This window comes from Labeo rohita, chromosome 7 (genome assembly GCF_022985175.1).
Source record: "Labeo rohita strain BAU-BD-2019 chromosome 7, IGBB_LRoh.1.0, whole genome shotgun sequence".
In the NCBI taxonomy this organism is placed as follows: Eukaryota; Metazoa; Chordata; class Actinopteri; order Cypriniformes; family Cyprinidae; genus Labeo; species Labeo rohita.
The window spans coordinates 34,630,270-34,648,092 of NC_066875.1; the positions used below are offsets into that span (position 1 = coordinate 34,630,270).

At 37.3% G+C, this 17,823-nt stretch overlaps 2 protein-coding genes and 1 non-coding gene across 3 annotated transcripts; all 3 read left to right on the forward strand.

Moving 5' to 3' along the window:
- The first annotated feature begins 140 nt into the window (after window positions 1-140).
- Window positions 141-8,613, forward strand: senp3b (SUMO specific peptidase 3b). Its single transcript, XM_051114736.1, has 11 exons — window positions 141-305; window positions 913-1,647; window positions 2,821-2,973; window positions 3,216-3,327; window positions 3,444-3,591; window positions 3,688-3,735; window positions 3,842-3,919; window positions 7,017-7,154; window positions 7,309-7,392; window positions 8,196-8,246; window positions 8,467-8,613. The coding sequence occupies exons 2-11, from the start codon at window positions 951-953 to the stop codon at window positions 8,575-8,577; spliced, it is 1,620 nt and encodes a 539-aa protein (XP_050970693.1). The 5' UTR covers window positions 141-305; window positions 913-950; the 3' UTR covers window positions 8,578-8,613.
- A 1,397-nt stretch (window positions 8,614-10,010) lies between these two features.
- Window positions 10,011-16,322, forward strand: eif4a1a (eukaryotic translation initiation factor 4A1A). The gene is made up of 11 exons (XM_051114737.1): window positions 10,011-10,096; window positions 11,547-11,595; window positions 12,097-12,229; window positions 12,506-12,645; window positions 13,017-13,185; window positions 13,266-13,375; window positions 13,749-13,892; window positions 14,243-14,380; window positions 14,470-14,559; window positions 14,835-14,914; window positions 14,998-16,322. The coding sequence occupies exons 1-11, from the start codon at window positions 10,074-10,076 to the stop codon at window positions 15,140-15,142; spliced, it is 1,221 nt and encodes a 406-aa protein (XP_050970694.1). The 5' UTR covers window positions 10,011-10,073; the 3' UTR covers window positions 15,143-16,322.
- Window positions 14,036-14,171, forward strand: LOC127169057 (small nucleolar RNA SNORD10). Its single transcript, XR_007828197.1, has one exon. It is a non-coding gene; the product is annotated as a small nucleolar RNA SNORD10 (small nucleolar RNA).
- Window positions 16,323-17,823: the final 1,501 nt, after the last annotated feature.

Sequence of the window (17,823 nt, forward strand, 5' to 3'; positions counted from 1 at the left end):
TTGCTTCATCACACGATTTGATCCAATATTAGTATGTTAATATGTTGCAAGTATCTTCGTTTGGGTGTTTTAATGCTTTATTTTGCCATTTTCTGCAGCGCCATTACACGAGCCCAATGATGTCATCAGTTGCGCGCAGCGTTGCTGTTTATGCTTTCGTGCAAAGAACGCGACTGTATTCATTGATTGAGGTGAAAATCCTCGTAATGCACAATTTGGTATATTTGCCTCAAATTCGTGGAAAATAAAGGCGAAGCTGCTGTGTGTGCTTCTATCTTACACTGGTGTAAAACTGCACGTAAAAGGTGAGTGATATGTGAGCACACTTAAATAGACTGTAGGCTGCTGTTAGCTCGTCAGCTAATTAGCAAATTTGCACATGCCAGAAAACGAAAAATACCAAAGTAACCGTGAATTATAACGTCAACCGTCATTGCAAAACGCACTTAACGTGTGTAGTTTTTAGATATGATGTGGCTATTGAAAGGCTTGGTGGACATAAAGCTGTGTGATACGTGTTCTCCGTTCATTTAGTCGTTGATAATAGCGTTTTGCAATTGCACATGGATATTTCTGCAAATTTAATGAATCATGTTTTGTTAAATGTGCACTATTAAATTACACTGAGAATGCATCTTCTGCTCGTTTGTATTTGATGCTTTTAAATTACAGTAAATGAGAACAGTATTTAAAATATTCTATTGTGCATATATATATATATATATATATAATGTCAAAATAAATATATGTAAGGTAGCTAACATCTGCTTCACTTTGCCAATCACCATATAACTGACTGATAACTGGTCTTGTATATAAAAAAACACTGTATTAAGCAAATTAGGCAAAAACCCGCCTGCAGCAGAAACAGAATTCAGGGGACTGAAATTACCCCAGTTCTTACTCTTGCAGGCGGCGAGCTGGCGCAGGTAGCAGGTTGCCAGTGGACTATGAGAGACAGCGGTGGAAGCCTGGCCCAGAACCGCTGGCAAGGTGAACTCTCATTGACTGTGAGCCAGGAAGCCAGCAGTGTTGGCGGTATGGGAGGTGGTCTAATGGATCCAAACTCCCCTCCCAATGCCACCAGCCCCATTCACCTCAAACTAGGTCATAAGGAGCAAGTCTGGGCTGGAGAGTACATAGAACCGGTAGAGGTTGACGAAGAACCTGGATTTGATGAGAATGAAGATATGGAAGAAGAAGACCGAGATGAGGAAGATATCGATTCTGAATGTGCTCCGTGGGAGGAGAAAGATGAAGTGGAAGATTGGCAAATGCCATTTGAATCACAACCGCGAGCCGTGCTCACTAATAATTATCAGCAACAGGTGTCCTCGCATGAAGTGGAGGCCAAGTTCCAGGTCAGAGACTTTCCAGAGAATCCCTTCCAGATTCGGCTTCATGGACTTAGGCAGCAAAGGCTGAAGCGGTGGCGAAGACTACGATCTAGTGTGCGGTTACGCAACCGGCTTGTGCAGAATTGGAAAACGTGGAGACAGCGGGCCCAGTGGGTCGGCACCTTAGGGTATCGACGGGCAAGGAGGTGGCGCCAGTATAGCCTTCATGCCAGCAAGAGAAGAGATGAGCAGGGATGTGACACCATGGGCTCGTCACAAACAAGTTTAGAGACAAGTGGAACAGAAACAGGTGAGGCTTTTCCTTTTCTCTTTCTTTAGAGCAGAGGTTTCAACATTAGTTCACTCCAAGAATAAAAATTTCTTGATAATTTACTCACCCCCATGTCATCTAAGATGTTCATGTTTTTCTTTCTTCAGTCAAAAGGGATTAAGGTTTTTGAGGAAAACATTCCAGGATCTTTCTCCATATAGTGGACTTCAGTGGGAAACCAATGGGTTGAGCATCCAAAAATTTCAGTGCAGCTTAAAAGGTCTCTACACGATAATACACAAGTAATAAGGGTCTCATGTACCGAAACAATCTGTTTTTTCTTTTAAAAAAAAAAAGTATGTACATAAAAATGTATGTACTTTTTAACGTCTTGGACCAGCCCAACCTATGTGTGACATAGGTTAAAAAAGTACTGACCCAGAGTTTACAAAGTGATTGTGCAAAGAAATTAAAATGCCCTTTGCAAAAAAAGGTAAAACAATGATGTCAGATGAGTTGGTGGAGAAAACGAGATGGAGTTTTTCACCCTACCCTAACTTTTTGAACCGAACAAAGACGAATGGCTAACCACGAATGACAATTTCCAACTTGATTACGTAACAAGTCAAGTCGCGCATACGCATTGCAGAGTTAGTGCAAGACAAGCATTTGTGGTTAAAAATATATATTTAAATTTATTTATTTATTTATTTATTTTTTTTTTAGAAAATGATTTTGCTAGATAAGGCCGGTATTCCTTGGCTGGGATTGTGTAGAGTCTTTTAAAGCTGCACTGAAACTGCTATTTGGACATTCAGCCTGTTGGGTCCAATGAAGTACTTTTTTTGTTTTAAATACAAAAAAAAATCTTTCTTGTACTGAAGAAAGAAAGACATAAACATCTTGGATGACATGAAATAATCAGGAAATTTTTATTCTGGAAGTGAAATTATCCTTTAATATATCTATTTATCCATTAAGTTAGTCATTTGATTAAAAAAAGGTTTGATTAAAATAATATCAATAACATTTTAAATGCATATATTAGTACAGTACTACAGTGAGTAGAAATAAAAAGATGATAATGTAAAATAATAGAAATTAAATATTTTCAGAGGGGGTCCCTCGCACACAGTTGAAAACGTCTTATTTAGAATAAACACAATTATAGTTAAAACTGCATTATATTATATGTTCGTTCTTTCTTCACAGAACACAATTTCTCTGGTTTCAATGGTTGTCATGGGGATTCTCAGTCAAATTCAACAGTTAGGGGGGGTCGGGAATATCTTTCTATGCCCCTGAAGCCCACCACCCAGAGGATGGAGATGACCCTTACAGAGGAGCACAGGTCTTATGTCCAAGGTAGAACTCTTGTTCTCTAAAAGCTGCAGAAACATACATCCTATCTCTGATAAAGTCAAGCTATTGATGTAAAACTGAGATTAGGAAAATATTTCCTAGAGTTCATTTGATTTCCAAATCCATGATTGCTATCCATGTTTAAGTAGACAAATTAGTTATTTCACATAATTTGGTGTTTAAATGGATAACGTGTTCTGAACTCTGGTGGTGTAACCTCGTGCATGCATGCATTTATTTCTCAGGTCTTCTTGATGAGTACCTTCAAAAGTATGGAAGTCTAATTCCTGTACATTCAGATGATATTGTTGAGGAACTACAGGGTATCTTCAGTGAGGACTTCTCTCAGCCACACAGGTCTCACACATGCACAACCTCAAAAACAGTCTTTTTCTCTAAATCTTTGTGCGTTCATTGTGCACCACATGCATCTTTAGAAGGAACTCATTTTTTTCTTTACCATGTGCCCACAGGAAAGTCATGGTGCAACATTTAATTCAGTCCTACCAGAGATCAGCAGGGACTGCCATGGTGAAAGGGTTCCGGGTGAATTACAAGCGCCATGTTCTAACAATGGATGATCTTAGCACCCTCTATGGACAGAATTGGCTCAATGATCAGGTCAGTTTTGAGTTATAAGGCACAGCACTATTTTTCATTATTCTGTTTTTCTGTTCTGCTTAATGTACGTATTGTACTTTCGTATGATTTCTTAAGGTCATGAACATGTATGGAGACCTTGTGATGGATTCAGTGCCTGAAAAGGTAATTATTATTTAATTCTGTTCTGTCATATTAGTTAACCTGATCCTAGTTCAACCTTAGTAACAAAGTTCTGCTGTATGGCTAATGGCATCTCCTTCATTTTTAGGTGCATTTCTTTAACAGTTTCTTTTATGACAAGTTGAGGACCAAAGGTTATGATGGAGTGAAACGGTGGACAAAGAATGTAAGAAAACTGTAAACCTCTTATTATTTGATTTGTCGTACACCACTGTTTAAGAGGCTACATTTAGTATATTTCAAAATAGGGTTGTCTAAAGGTACCGGGTTTGGTACTTTCGGTACTGAAATTTTAAAAACGTCCATTTCCCGCTCACATTTGAGCACTGTTGAGCCGATTTTTAAACATCGCTGATTGGCCGTAGTGTTCACGTGCTCAACAGACATGACTGTGATTGGCTACAATGATAAGCACTTCACGCTCCTCACCGAGTGCTCACACATGCTTACGGGAGCGTTTGAAAGCTATGTCTGTCAGCAGATCCCTAATACATCTGCATATAGACGGATCCGCTGTTAAATCAGTAGTAACTAAGTGACATATCTTTGAGTATTGGTTACCGAAGCAGAGGGCATTTCAAGGCTCACATATACAGCTCTCTCTCTAGCAGTCAACAATGATATTTGCAAGACTGTTGATAATATGCTTTTCAATTTTTTATAGAAAAATAAAACCCATTATATTAAGAAATCTGTGGTTATGAACACAACTGAAAATGGAGGTTTGAACTTCTTAGAATTCACCACTCTTAATTATACTTTTAAAATTAACTGGATCAAACAATTTAAAAAAAAAAAAAACCAAGAGGTATATGGAACATTATCCCTCATTGTATCTTTTCACAGGTTGGAGGTCTTCATTTTCTTTTGCTTTGTAACTAAAGCATTTCTAAACTTCCATTGAAGTTATTATTTTGGAGTTGTCCTTACTCATTCAATTTTTGGTCAGATTTCTGCTCATATGTTAAAGATCATATCATGCTTAGCTTTCAACTTTGTTTTGAAAATGTTTTGTTTGGTTTTTTCACTTACCACATGTCATTCCATAAGGAATATTATTTGATTTAATCTGTTACTTTTGCTGGCAAAGTTTAGTATACATAAATGCGGGTATGGCAATTACAAACCATTGTTACTCATTTTGAAATCAGAAGTTAAGCAATACCTAAAATCTTTTTACAGTCTGACAAACAAGAAAGCTGTTAAATGTATTAATATATGTAAACATTTTCATGTTTTTATGTCATTTTCTTTACTATTTTATTATTTTTTTCCCCCTAATTCATTGTAATTTTGTATTTCCTTTTCTTTGTGTTCACTTCAATAAAAAAAAAAATCTACAAAAAAAAAAAAAAAAAAAAAAAAAAAAAAATATATATATATATATATATATATATATATACACATATATATATACTAGTGCAGACGCTAGCCCGTTCGGTGCAGATACTGGCCAATCAGCGCAGAAATCTGACACGCTCTCCATGAAGCGTTAATGCTGACGCCCCGTGTGAATGGGGCATTACTGACCCCACACTTTTGAAGTGTATGATCTTATTATGTGCATAACATAATCATGTACTATCTAATGATACACTTCTTTGGGTCCATTCTTTAGTGATAATCCTTCAAAGATTAGTTCACTTTGCAGATAATTTACTCTCCCCCTTGTCATCCAAGATTTTCATGTCTTGCTTCAGTCGTAAAGAAAGTGTTTGTTTTTTTTTAAGGAAAAAAAAGTAGGAATGTTCTCCATATGGTGGACTTCTATGGTGCCCGTGAGTTTGAACTTCCGAAATGCAGTTTAAATGCAGCTTCAAAGGGCTCTAAATGATCCCAGCCAAGGAAGAAGGGTCTTGTCTAGTGAAACGATCTGTCATTTTTGTTTTTTAAATTGACCATGTATATATTTTTTAACCTCAAATGCTCATCTTGTCTAGCTCTGCGCAAACTCTGTTTTCCAGTTCAAGACAGTTAGTGTATGTCGAAAAACTCCCATTCTCATTTTCTCCTCCAACTTCAAAAATCGTCCTACATCGCTGTTTTACCTTTTTTTGTAAAGGATGTTTGACCCTCCTTGTGCGTTCAGTTTGTAAAGACTAGGTCTGTACTTCTGCAGCAGTGTAGGACGGTTTTGAAGTTGGAGGAGAAAATGAGATGGGAGTATTTCTGACATACCCTAACTGTCTTGAACCGTAATGCAGTTCACGACTTCTCGCAGAACTAGACAAGACGAGCATTTGAGGTTAAAAGTATATAAATTGTCAATTTATTTTAGAAAATAACCTTCTTCCTCGGCTGGGATCGTTTAGAGCCCTTTGAAGCTGCATTTAAACTGCATTTTGGAAGTTCAAACTCGTGGGCACTATAGAAGTCCACTATATGGAGAAAAATCTTGAAATGTTTGCCTCAAAAGACATTCTTTACGACTGAAGAAAGAAAAACATGAACATCTTGGATGACAAGGGGGTGAGCAAATTATCTGTAAATTCTTGTTCTGGAAGTGAACTACTCCTTTGAAGCAAATCATCCTACAATTATTAGCATACTAGAAAAAGTTTTAAACTCTTTAGAGAAACAAGATTTTAACAGAATTTTTTCTTGAACTCAGCCATGTGATTGGTCGGCAGTGAACAGGCAGATAAAGTGGTTAATGAAGCTCTTCAGTAGGATGTAATATTCCAGTATCTGATGTAAAACCTATGTTGACTCTGTACATTAATAAGAAAAGGTGAATGGAATGAGTGTATATAAAACTATATGAGGTGAATCCAGTTGTAAATGAAAGAAGTAATTACTGTTTTGAAAAGGTTGCATATACAAGATGTCAAATTGAACATTCAACTCACTCGTTCATGTTTATTGAAAGTGGAGGAGAAACCAGTTTGTGGCTTATGTAAGAATTTTTTGAGTGTAAAACATTTGAATAGAGTGTCTGATTTTAAATGATATTAGACAACGTTTTTACTTTTTAAAAATGTTTCTTCCAGAAGAATTTTAGAATTTTTGTCACTGATTAAATTGAAAGGTTCTATATAAGTTTTCTCAGTACTATTGTTGTTACTTTTATTTTTTTGTGTAGTGATTACTACTTAAGAAAATGTTATATTATTGTAAACAATGTATTAAAATGAAACTGTCAATGTTGCCATGAATATAGCCATTGTTGCTGATATAGCATTAAAACATAAAAAAATCTCAAAGCAAATCAGCAGAACCTTTCTTGATGTGCTTTTATTAATACAACTACAAACATGTTTCAGGTGGACATCTTCCAGAAGGATCTGCTGTTGATTCCCATTCATTTAGAAGTGCACTGGTCTCTGGTCTCAGTTGATATTAAACAGCGCTCCATCACATACTTCGATTCTCAGCGAACCCTTAATCGCCGCTGCCCCAAGGTAAAAGCCTACAAAAAATATTGGTTTTGTACAGTCAGAATCTTCTCCACAAGTTATGGAATTTCTTTGAAATTGTAATGTCTAAAACATTGTAATAAACATAATAAATGTTTGTCATTTAGCTCCGTTAAGTGATATTTTTTTCTCTCCACAGCATATTTTTAAGTACCTGCAGGCAGAAGCCATGATAAAAGAGAAGAGAGACTTTCTCACAGGGTGGAAAGGCTTTTTTAAAATGGTGAGTCCAGTCACTGCAGTGACTGTTACCATAAATTGCTACTTGACTTTTTATGTAATGTGTCTAATAGGGTTGCACAATATACCGGTACTACGGTAGTATCACGATACTAAAGCTTAAAAATACTTGCGGTGCCATTGCATTTTTTAAACGGTAGTATCGTCCATACGGTAGTACCGTAAGATATGTCGTATGCACGGCAGGAACACTGTTTTAAAAGTTCATTTGAACATGCACGCCAGCAGAAACATTACAAGTTGATTGCCAAAATGTCTTTCTGCTGTGCTTTGTGTAGTACATGCTGTGTATAGGCTTTATGTGGTATTCAGTGTTTCCCGACGCTTCAGTTTAGTTTGAAATGAGACGTTGCTCTTGCACGTTGTTGTTCATGCTGCAGTTTATCAGAAGAGAGGGTCTGATTCAGACCGTCTGATGTTATTTTAAAAAAATAGCAGCTCAAGAATCACTTATTCAACATCATAATATCTTACAAGAAAGTATTCTTGCAGTTTTTTTTATTTGCCTACTTTTAGAACAGGTGTAATAATTCGTTTCTGGAAGCATCTTTGTGATCACGAATGCAATTCCATTCATTAACATAGCGGCTTTGCACTTGGTTCTTATCAATCATTATATTTTTTTTTTTTTTAACATTTTAAATGAATGTGTTTTAATATATAAGCTGCTAACTTGGAAATTTCAAGATATTTAAGATCATTTTTATGGTATCGTGACAACCCTAGTGTCTAATGGTGTTCAGTTGTTTAAATGACAATTATTAGAGCCTCTCTGTTTTGTTACAGAATGTTGGCAGACAGAATAATGACAGTGACTGTGGTGCGTTTGTCCTGCAGGTATGTACATACACCAACTTAATTCTTAAGTTGTATGAGTGGTTGATGAGATTCTGAGATTGACCGTTTTGTACATTCATGGCTGTTTATCTAGAGCAAAATCCATTAAGCTATATTAAAAACCAGAAGAAATGTGTCAGAGCTTATGTTGTTTGGGGACAGTTACACACAAAAGATTTACCTCTTCTTTCTCTTTTTACTTTCTCCACCTCTTCTCTAGTATTGCAAGTGTCTCGCATTGGGTCAGCCCTTCAGTTTCAGTCAACAGGACATGCCCAAGCTGAGGAGACTTATGTACAAAGAACTGTGTCATTGCAAGCTCTCACTGTGATATTTGTGTAAAGACTGCACAGCCAGTGAAGAAAAAGATACATTTGTCCAAAAAGCCTGAGAGACTTTACACTGAGGATATTTCATCCTCGCTCACTTTTATTTTGTATAACCTTTTCGTTTGGTTTCATACTGGAGCCCAGTGTCATGACTGAGAGATCTGAGGTGATTAACGGTTGATGGCCTGTCTTGCCTTTGTGACGTACTGCCTAATGGAACACTCAGTTTTGGATTTTGCTTTTGTTCTGTGCATAAAGATGTTGCAAAACTCCTGATCCGAAATGTTGGCATGAGAGTAACTGTGCTCTAATGCACGTGACAAATCATGTCTGCAGTTTTGTTTTTAATAAATCATCTTACAAAAATAATAGTCTGTTTATTCATCAGAACAATGAAATTGTTATTCTGTGAGTCACATTGCAATTAATGATGACATGATGTTTAGAAATTATGGGGATTTATTATGAAGGTTTACTGAATCAGCGTGTCAGTGAGGTATTTTCAGGTTATGCTGTGTTCACCCTTAATCAAACTGGAAATTTACATATCAGAGCATATTTATATGAACTATTAAATGACCCACTTAGTAACACTAGCTGTGAATCATGAATGACTCGCTTGCAACATTTATATACAGGAAAACAGCTCTTGGGTAATGAGGGAAGGGTTACATCTGACTGTATTTTCTGGAAAGAACAATTTAGTATTTGACATAATAGCATAGTTTTTTTTATTTACTTTTTAATTAAAAAAAAAAAACTCTTAGCAACAGTTCAAAAGCAAACTAAAAAACTGAGGGGCAAAGAAAAATACAAAATGGTGTATGTATGTGTGTGTGTGTGTGTTTGTGTATATAATGAAAGTACATTTATAGTCTATTAAAATCCGATTAACAAATAGGTAATGATCTCTCATATATTGTTATTTTAGTCACTTTCACTTTTTTTTTTTTTTTTTTAATATGCATTATCACCTTGTCTTGAACTTTTTAAATTAATTTGTATGAATGTAGTAATTTTACTAATTAAAACTTGTCATTTTAAAAAGGTATATTCTGGAAAACCAAATGTTTTTTTGTGTTTTTTTTTTTTTTAGAAAATACAAACGTGAAAAAAACATGCCAAGGAAAAGAGCCAGGGTTTCAAGGATGGCCAAACAATACATAGCTATTAAACATAAATAAAACGTGAGCATACATTTAAAGTTTTAGTTACCTTTTTGTTACAGGAGGTAGATAAATATTTAATATGGATTTTAATACCTTCTTGGGACAAAATTGAGGTTCAATTTCCAGCTAGGATTTTTCGTGACGTCTCGTGACGTCTTTTAACAGGCGTTTATAATAGGGCGGTACCAAGTCGTTTCTGGACCAATAGGAAATCGCGCTGGGCGGGTGTTAAATTTGACTGAACGGGACGATGGCCAATCAATGAGCTTTGGTGCTCGTCACGGTTTAAGTATTTGCGCGTTTCCGCCAGTCTACAGTCCTTTGTAATAATGTCGTCTGAACATGAAGATAGGTAAGATAACGTGTTCGAAGAATTGTGTTGTATTTGTGTAAATTGTGATCGTTAATCTGAAATGTTCACTCAGTAGCATTGATTTTACATTATTTGTTTGCGATTATAGTATATTTGTCTTCCATTAGCGACTGAAAAGCTAGCATTATCAGCCGGTTTGGCACATTCGTCCTCTCTGTTCCCGCCTCGTTAAAATATTTAGAAAAGTGTTTTTTCACCAGGTAGTGTAAGTACCAACTGTTTTGTTTGTACGTTATATCCGTAATATTCGTTGGAAAGTGTTTTAAAATCGTTTTTGTAACGTCTGTTCGACGTTCCGTTAGAATGCCGGTTCTTGTGACGCAACGTGTCTCACGCGCTAGTTCAGTTCCTCGTGTGACCGGCGCGTCCATGCGGCACATGGTCGCTCCCTTCTCCCCATTTTAAACCGATTACCTATATTTTTAAGATTTATTGTAATATACCTTACGTGAGCACTCCGTATCTGGTGCTATGTAATATTAAATCTGCGCATATGTGGGCCTAAAATGAAAAAAATATGTAGGGCACATGGCCTTTCCTGGGCGAGACAATAGAGTGGTCTGGCAGTGTAGGCCCAAGGCCTATCCTCAGATAGGCCTCTTTTATAATTAAAACTTATTAATTATACACAAACTAATTTAATAAAAAGAAAAAGAGAAACAGTTTTCGTCGGTGAAAAAGATTACTAGTATACTGTATGTCTAAAAAATAAATGTAATATATTGGTACAATACTGAGTTGACGCACGAGCTAATTTTATGTCGCATTTGATAAGATTCTACATTTTAACGATCGATTATTGTTCCGACGTGTTAATGTGAGTTAGCGGAGCCACGTTGTTAATGGCGCAGAGCAAAAATGGCTGCCTCTTGGTCATTTTACGAGGTTGCGAAGTCAGTGTCTTTAAAGATTAAAACCAACGATGTTATAAGTTTTGCTAATGATAAAAATCAAAATCGTAATCCAAACCGGTGTGACACTTTTTTTTTTTTTTTTTTTTTTTTTTTTTTTTTTTTTTCTCGAGTAAATTTTAAAAGAGGGCGTTAGGCAAAATTATAGTCTCGGTCACCGTTCACTTTCATTTTATGGAAAACGATCCAATGAAAGTGAACGGTGACTGAGGCGTCATTCTTTTTGTATTCCATTGGGCAAATTGTGTTTGAGTACGTTTTAGATTTTGCGTGAAACTTCCCTTTTAGAGTAGGTCTTTTAGACATTTAACAATAGATGAATACATGTATGGGATGTTGCGTGTTGGTAATTCTCTAAACCACAAGAGACTATAAGGGTTGGAATCCACTCAGTGTACTTGTGTTTGGTCGTAAGTTATTGTGAAAAGCTCCTTTGGAGCTGATTTTTAGAGGTCACAACTGTGAATGTGAAATGAGTTTTATGTAAAAGCTATACTTATTACAACCTCTCATTTCAGACCCAGAGACAATGGCCCTGAGGGGATGGAGCCAGATGGAGTCATTGAGGTTGGTGTCTCTTAAGAGCCATTTAATCTCTATCGTATTTAAATTATTTTTTTTTTCTTTAATTATATTGATGGCAGGTGAGAACCATTACTGCTTCAGGTTTGTTTTAGCACCCTGTACATGTTCTGTCTTTTTTTAACTTGGAGGAATGTATAGCAAACTTTCTCAAAAAGAAGAAAAAAAGTGGCAAACTCTTCAAGTTTATAAACCTGTCCCCTGCTAATTTGGCAAGGCTGTGTCTGTCAGTGACGCAGTCTTATAACTGTTAGGGGCAGAGTAAATAAAGCCCATATTCATCCCAGTCAGCTCAACGCAATGAGAAAAGACTGTTTCATGCTATGGGCACAGATAAATACGAAGCTTTGTAGTATTGTATTGTTTTATTTTATTTTATTTATTTTTATTTTTTTCTTTCTTTCCTCTCCCATTGATAATGTCAGAGGTGCTCTCTCTCTGCATGTATATAAAAAAAATCTTAATCCTTTTTTTCTCTTCTTACAGAGCAACTGGAAGGAGATTGTTGATAGTTTTGATGATATGAACCTGCGAGAGGCTCTTCTCAGAGGAATCTATGCTTATGGTTTTGAGAAACCTTCTGCCATTCAGCAGAGGGCAATCCTCCCTTGTATCAAGGGTATGTCCATGTTTTAGTCACTTAGTTATGGAGTCATAAGATGTTTGTTCTCGCCCTTATAAATGGGCAAGGCAGTGTCTGTCAGTGACACTCTGACCTTAATCTTATAAGGGCAAATGAAATAAAGCCCATATTCATCACAGTCGCCTCAGTACAGTGAGGCATGGACTGTTTCAAAGCATGGGCACAAGCGTCCTTGGTACTTTAGCATGAGTGAAACTCAATGTGATTAAATGGGCATTTGTTAATATTTTGCTTTTTTTCTTTATTTGGTAGGGTATGATGTCATTGCACAGGCTCAGTCTGGAACAGGAAAGACTGCCACCTTTGCTATCTCCATCCTGCAGCAGATTGATGTGGAGCTGAAGGCTACACAAGCTATGGTGCTGGCTCCTACCAGAGAGCTTGCTCAACAGGTGAGAACTATTATGCATTGAGGTTTGTTGTAGCACTCTGTGCTACCTTTTACTTGGAGGGTTTGGAAACACGGAAGACAAAGCGTGGCAAACACTTTAGATTTAAATGTTCCCTATTTTTGGCAGGGCTGTGTCTGTCAATGACATAAAGTCCTTTACCTGTTAGGGGCAGAGCAAATAAAGGCCATTTTTCATCACAGTCAGCTCAACACAGTGAGAACAGACTGTTTCAAAATATTGGTACAGATACTTGTCATAAGTCTAAGATGATTCATCAGTCATTTTGCAATGACTCATGAGCACAGGTGGTTTTTCAGATCCAGTTAGAGTTGAGCTTTTAGTTAATGCTAAAATGTCTCTGTCTTCCTCAGATTCAGAAGGTGGTGCTGGCTCTTGGAGACTACATGGGGGCAACCTGCCATGCCTGCATTGGTGGCACCAATGTACGTAATGACGTTCAGAAGCTTCAGGCTGATGTGCCCCACATAGTGGTTGGAACCCCTGGCCGTGTGTTTGACATGCTGAACCGCAGATATCTTTGTAAGTGCAGATCACTTATTTCAGTGTATGGTCTTATTTGAGACTAGCGTTTCCTCACTTTCCTTTTTTTCCCCCTCCAGCTCCTAAATATATCAAGATGTTTGCACTGGATGAGGCAGATGAAATGTTAAGCCGTGGTTTCAAGGACCAAATCTATGAGATCTTTCAGAAGTTGGCCACAGATACTCAGGTAAACTAATCGTTTTTTTGGTTTGGTTTTCTTGGCGCCCACACCAAAGTCCCTCATCTGCCAGCTTTCTGTGCTGTGTTGGGTATCAGATACTTTGGTACAGAAATGTAACTGCTCTCCACTGTGATTGGGCTCATAGGTCCCTCTGCATGACTATCAAGCAGCTGACATTTCATATCCTTAATGTGTTTTTAATTGATGCATGTTTTAACTTTAAAAGCTGAAAGTTGGTATAGTGGTAATCTGCTGCAGTCAGCTAACATGATCATGATGGCTGTAAATTTTCACTTCATGTTATAGGCATCTTCAGGTGGTGGTTAGTGTTGACTCATTTTGTAAGCTGTAACTTACGCTTGCTATTACGTTTTCCCAGGTGATTCTTTTGTCTGCCACCATGCCTCAGGAGGTGCTGGAGGTGACCACAAAATTCATGAGAGATCCTGTTCGTATCCTAGTTAAGAAGGAAGAGCTGACCCTTGAGGGTATCCGGCAGTTCTATATCAATGTTGAGAAAGAGGTGAGTGGGTTAAGAAAGGAATATTTGTCTCAAAGTCAATTTGTCCAAGTAGTGGTGTTTTTTTTTTTTTTTTTTTTTTTTTTTTTTATTGTTTTTTTTATTTTTTTTTTTTCCCCCTCTGTCCAGAGTTAGTCAGTCATGCTGTTTTGTGATGATCCCCATGCGTGTCAACTGATCCCAGACTTCCTGCAGTGCTCGGTGTCTGATAAGCGTTTTGCTTAGCTGTGCATTTGAGCCTGTAGGACTCTGGGAACATGATCTTGACTTTAGTCTGAAAGCAGCACCACCTAGTGGCAGAGCTGAGGATTTTTCTTATTTTTCCCTAAGCTGTTTCTCTCAATGTCTTTCAGGAGTGGAAGTTGGACACATTGTGTGATCTTTACGAAACTCTGACCATCACTCAGGCTGTCATTTTCATTAACACTCGTCGAAAGGTGGATTGGCTGACTGAGAAAATGCATGCAAGAGACTTCACCGTTTCTGCACTGGTAAGTCACGCTAACACGGTGTGACGTTTTGTTAAATTACACACTTTTATGAACTTGTGTTATGAACTTTTTGCACTCTGTTTTCATAGCACGGTGACATGGAGCAGAAGGAGAGGGACGTCATCATGAAAGAGTTCCGCTCTGGCTCCAGCAGAGTCCTCATCACTACTGACCTGCTGGTAAGCAACTTTTCACCTTCACCCACAATTTTGAGATCTTGCACCAAAGATCCCTCATCCACCAGCTTTCTGTGCTGTGATGGGTATTAAGTTCTTTGGAAGACTATTCTAACTGCTCTCCACAGTGCCTGGGTTGCAATGTTCCTCAGCACGACTAATAAAGCAGATGACACTTGTTTCAAGAACTTGCAAAGTGCGCTTTTAGGTTTGTGGGTAGCTACTTGTGTTCTTGGATCTGTAAGTGAACTAAAGCGTTGCTTTTTAAATGCTTTCAGGCAAGAGGCATTGATGTGCAGCAGGTTTCCCTGGTTATCAACTATGACCTTCCAACCAACAGGGAGAACTATATCCACCGGTAAGTCAGCAAAAGTCTTTCTGCGCTTTGTTTGATTTGTGCGCTTCTGGCTGTTGTGTAATAACAGTGCTTTATTTGTATAGAATTGGACGTGGTGGCCGTTTTGGCAGAAAGGGCGTCGCTATCAACATGATCACTGAAGATGACAAGCGCACACTCCGAGACATTGAGACTTTCTACAATACAACTGTGGAGGAAATGCCCATGAACGTTGCTGATCTGATCTAAGACCCCTCCTCATTTCCCTTCCCCCCCCAATTTTTTTTTTATTAATTTTTTTTTTTTTTTTCCCCTCCTCTCTTCTTCCCTCTTTAGTCTCATTCCAACCCACATCCTTTTTCATGCATCTCCCTCACAAATCAAGTACTGTTAATTCTGAGGGTGTGCTTTTTTTCATAAATCCAATACATCGGCCACATCACTCAGTTATTGAAAATGAATTCTCCGTATTCCTAAGGCTCATTTAATCTTGTCCTTTTTGAGTGGTGCCATCTACTGATCAAGAGGAGGCGCTGCAGGGCTTTTTTGCATGCATGGTGTAAATGGTAATGCACTGACTGGCATAATGGATTGAAGACATGCCCTGCTTTTCTTGATAGTGTTGGTTTAACCATTTTTGAGATGTGAGATGTTTACGTTGGATTTTTTTTTTTTTTTTTTTTTTTTTTTGGTAACACAGGGCAAAGGATGTAAAATACAGAATTATTCATGCATTTTATATGGGAGACTTGGACTTTTGTTCCAAATCTTCACTGCCATCTTCCTTTTACAAAAGCGTCTGAGTACTAGAAGATCAGCTTAAGGGGGGGAAAAAAAAAGATGCTTCAGTCCTAAAGGAAGCTGGATTGTGAGAACAAACCAGATTGTAAATTTTCCAAAATGTGGTTGTCATTTTCTCCTGGTCCAATTCTTCTGTTACATCTCTTGTGTTGTCCTGTGTGCGTGGTTGTAGCTTTTTGATTTTTGTAAATAGGCTTTACTCTGGCGGAATGGTTGGCTGAAGGCATTAGAAATGAATTTGGCATGGTTTGTATGGCTGGTTAACAACCCGCCATTGTATTGCCTCAGATTTTCTCTGCATCAAAGTCCTATTGGGGAGTGTTGCTCCTACAACCTACCTCACCAAATTGTGTTGGATGGGTCTAAATATGTAAAGGACCAAACTGCAGTAGTAGAGTATATAGAGATCATTATGTCTTCGTATTGTTCAAAAAATGCCTGTCTTTTGTTGGGTGGGTTTGGATGTGGGGTTTACATTGGTCAGTGCTATTTTTTTAAACAAATTTATTACAAATGTGATAATTATTAACCTTTTTGAGACAGAAGCCATGTATTAAATCTTTTCTACATTGGACTCTGTATAGTATTTATTTTAATGGTCTGAAATAAAGGTATTTCCCATTTTTAACATGCTAAGCTGACTCTTACTGTGTCATTGTGTTTAGTTTGGTTTCATCTTGCAATGCAATGTGAGATCTTCAAGCACGTGTTCATGGTTCTAGTCCTGGCTGAACTTGTTTTTTCTTTTTGACACTCGGTGTCAAATTCCTTTTGCTATTTTTGTTGCGTTATCAACATTTCAATCACTGTCTCATCATTCATGATCAGTTTGTAGGGTTAGATGGTAGACATGATAAATGTTCAGTAACAGCTGAACAAGTCATGTCTACATTTAAGGGCAGTAGAAATTACAATGTCACATGCTCACTAGTGGAAACATCACAATAAGAAATCCTTAATGTCTTGTGAGGTGAAAAGCGGTGTTGAGAAAAACACGGATGGCCTGGGAGCAAGTAAATGTTTGGCAGCACTTCATTTTGGGGTTAGCTATGCCTTTAAAACGTTTAATTTACATATACAAATGCCCATATTAATTAGTTTTAACAAACTTGTGATGCATAGTTGTCAGTCACAAATGAAGCCATAAGATTCACGTCATAGTACTAATACACAATGTTTAAAATGCACAATAACCCGTTTTATATAGTTATCAGTACACTTCTGTTTAATTAATTAATCGAATCTTGCTTGTTCTACAGCCAGTCATGTTTAAATAATGGGTGTACTGCTTTACCTGATTTTTTTTTTTTGTAAAGATTTTTGTTGATGGCTAAGGAGGTTGTATAAATATATTTGAAATATGATTATGCAAACAAATTCAGATGCAGATACTTAATAAACTATGCCATGATTCATTTTATTGCGTGTAGTTTTGAAAACGTTAATTTTGTTGAATACTTGGATGATACGTGGAGAACAGTGCCAACTGATCACAATTTGAATATTTTACAACTAGTGACAAAATGACCATGTTATGTGATATTAACATAAGTATTTGCACTTCTATCAATAAATAAACGTGACCATAACGGGGTAATTCATTTAAACAATTAAAATTCTGTCGTTAATTACTCACCCTCATACCTTCGTTCATTTTCGGGAACACAAATTTTGATATTTTTGATCTAATTTGTACCACATTCAAGAGCCAGAGAGGTAGTAAGAACGTTAAATTGTCCATGTGACACCAGAGGCTTAACCATAATGAAGCTAGGAGAATTCTTTTTGTGCACTAAATAAACAAATTCAACAATTTCTTCTCTTCCGTGTCAGTCAACGCCCCTTCACAAGAGTACCACGACGCAGGGTAAAGGCTGGCTACTGTGCATGCGCACATCAATCTAACGTTATTTTTGTCACACTGTACAACAATAATACTGTTTTTGTATTATAGTAAGTAGTGATGGGTCGTTCTTGCATGCGCAACATTTTATTAGGTTCTGTAACGTTACTGGAATTAGTTCACCTGTTTCGAATCTTCGGGTTTTTGGAGTCGTTCATTCATCTTATGGTGCTGTCACGTGATGAACGAACGACTCGAACCCGAAGACTCCAGAGATGAACTAATC

What these genes read in the sequence shown, in the direction of transcription:
- eif4a1a (XM_051114737.1), top strand. Translation starts at nt 10,074, where the DNA reads ATGTCGTCTGAACATGAAGATAG. An exon ending in GCTGAACCGCAGATATCTTT is followed by an intron (nt 13,186 to 13,265) that starts GTAAGTGCAGAT and finishes TTCCCCCTCCAG; the next exon opens with CTCCTAAATATATCAAGATG. An exon ending in AGGGAGAACTATATCCACCG is followed by an intron (nt 14,915 to 14,997) that starts GTAAGTCAGCAA and finishes TTATTTGTATAG; the next exon opens with AATTGGACGTGGTGGCCGTT.
- senp3b (XM_051114736.1), top strand. Translation starts at nt 951, where the DNA reads ATGAGAGACAGCGGTGGAAGCCTGGCCCAGAACCGCTGGCAAGGTGAA. An exon ending in GACTTCTCTCAGCCACACAG is followed by an intron (nt 3,328 to 3,443) that starts GTCTCACACATG and finishes ATGTGCCCACAG; the next exon opens with GAAAGTCATGGTGCAACATT. An exon ending in TGAAACGGTGGACAAAGAAT is followed by an intron (nt 3,920 to 7,016) that starts GTAAGAAAACTG and finishes AACATGTTTCAG; the next exon opens with GTGGACATCTTCCAGAAGGA.